General features: G+C 74.3%; 1 protein-coding gene across 1 annotated transcript in view; it reads right to left on the reverse strand.

The window, feature by feature from the left end:
* ANKRD13B (ankyrin repeat domain 13B) overlaps nt 1–1,279 on the reverse strand; it is a gene marked incomplete at its 5' end in the record, with an annotated part of 2,695 nt that extends 1,416 nt beyond the window's left edge. Inside the window, 6 exons of the mRNA XM_019545324.1 lie at nt 7–128; nt 221–381; nt 499–651; nt 736–893; nt 995–1,125; nt 1,199–1,279. Coding sequence (XP_019400869.1) covers nt 7–128; nt 221–381; nt 499–651; nt 736–893; nt 995–1,125; nt 1,199–1,279 — 806 coding nt within the window. The remainder of the gene's footprint in view (nt 1–6; nt 129–220; nt 382–498; nt 652–735; nt 894–994; nt 1,126–1,198) is intronic.
* Between the last annotated feature and the right edge of the window lie 10 nt (nt 1,280–1,289).

A 1,289-nucleotide genomic window follows, 5' to 3' on the forward strand; every position in this document is an offset into this window, starting at 1 on the left:
GGGCAGAGCGCCCCGGGGGGCTCGGGCAGGGGCTGGCCGGGCTTTACCCACCTGTCTGCTCGGCGGCCCTCGTGGGCCGCGGGGTGCGTGCCCGGTTTGCTGTTGGTCAGCGCTTCCCAGATGGTGACCTGCGAGGGGGCGCACGCAGCGGCGCATTAGCCCCTCACGGGCCTCGGCGCTGCCCGCCTGCAGGCCCTGCCAGGCGCGGCGCGGCGCTCACCTGGTCGTACTCGCTGCCGGCCTCGAGCAGGCTCTGCTGGATGGCGAACTGCAGCAGGTCGTCGTCGTCCTCCCGCGCGGGGTCGGGGTGGCTGCCCACCACGCTGTAGCCGCGCGGCACCTCGAACAGCGACGGGTCCATCTCGCACGCCCGGCACGAGGCTGCGGGGCCGGGCACACGCGTCACGGGGGGGCTGGGGGCGCCGCGTGGACCACCCGCCCCCCGCCGCACGGGGGCTGGGCTGGGCGTGCCGACAGGAGCCGCGGGCCCGGCCGTACTCAGGGAGCTGGAGCTGCTGACGCTGGAGGAGTCGCTGCTGGGGGACGGGGCCTCGCTGCTGGGGCTGCGGCGCAGGGAGCTCACGGGCTCGTCGCACCCGTTGAGGTTCCCGAACGTGATGCGGGCGTTGAGGATGTGGAAGATGGGGATTTCTGCGGGGCACAGAGGCGTGAGGGCCCGGGGCAGCCGGGGCACGGCGCGGGCTGCGGGCCCGGCCCGGCGGCCGCCAGCCTCACCGATCTTGACGGGGAAGCCGGGCGGCAGGCGGAGCGTGATGAAGTCGCGGAGCTTGGCGAAGAGCGCGTTGCTGCTGGCCATGAGGTCGATGATGGGCGCCACCTGCTCGCCCAGGGACAGCGGGTGGTCCTCGCACAGCCACAGCTTGGCCTTGAACCTGCGGGAGACACGGCCGGAGCCAGGGCAGGGCAGGGCAGGGCAGGCGCTGCCCGGGGGGGGCCAGGCCCGCCCCGCGCCCCGCACCGCCCGCCTCCTTACTTCTGCGTTTTGGTGGTGAGCTCCATGGGCCGCCCCATGTCGCGGTTGCCCAGCTCGAAGCTGGGGTCGAAGTACTCCTCGGGCGTGATGGCCGTGGGGTTGGTGTGGCTCAGGGTCTGCGTGATCAGCGTCTGCGCGGGGCCCGAGCCGCGTTAGGCGTGGCCAGCGGCGCGAGCCCTGGCCGGCGCCCACGCGGGTACTCACCCCGTTGGTGTGGCCCACGTGCTGCTCCGCGATGCCCAGGAAGGATTGCAGCGGCGTCTTGCTGCCTGCGGGGCGCGGGGGAGCTGGTGGC

Source organism: Crocodylus porosus, unplaced genomic scaffold, assembly GCF_001723895.1.
Source record: "Crocodylus porosus isolate Cpor-Errol unplaced genomic scaffold, CroPor_comp1, whole genome shotgun sequence".
Lineage (NCBI taxonomy): Eukaryota > Metazoa > Chordata > Crocodylia > Crocodylidae > Crocodylus > Crocodylus porosus.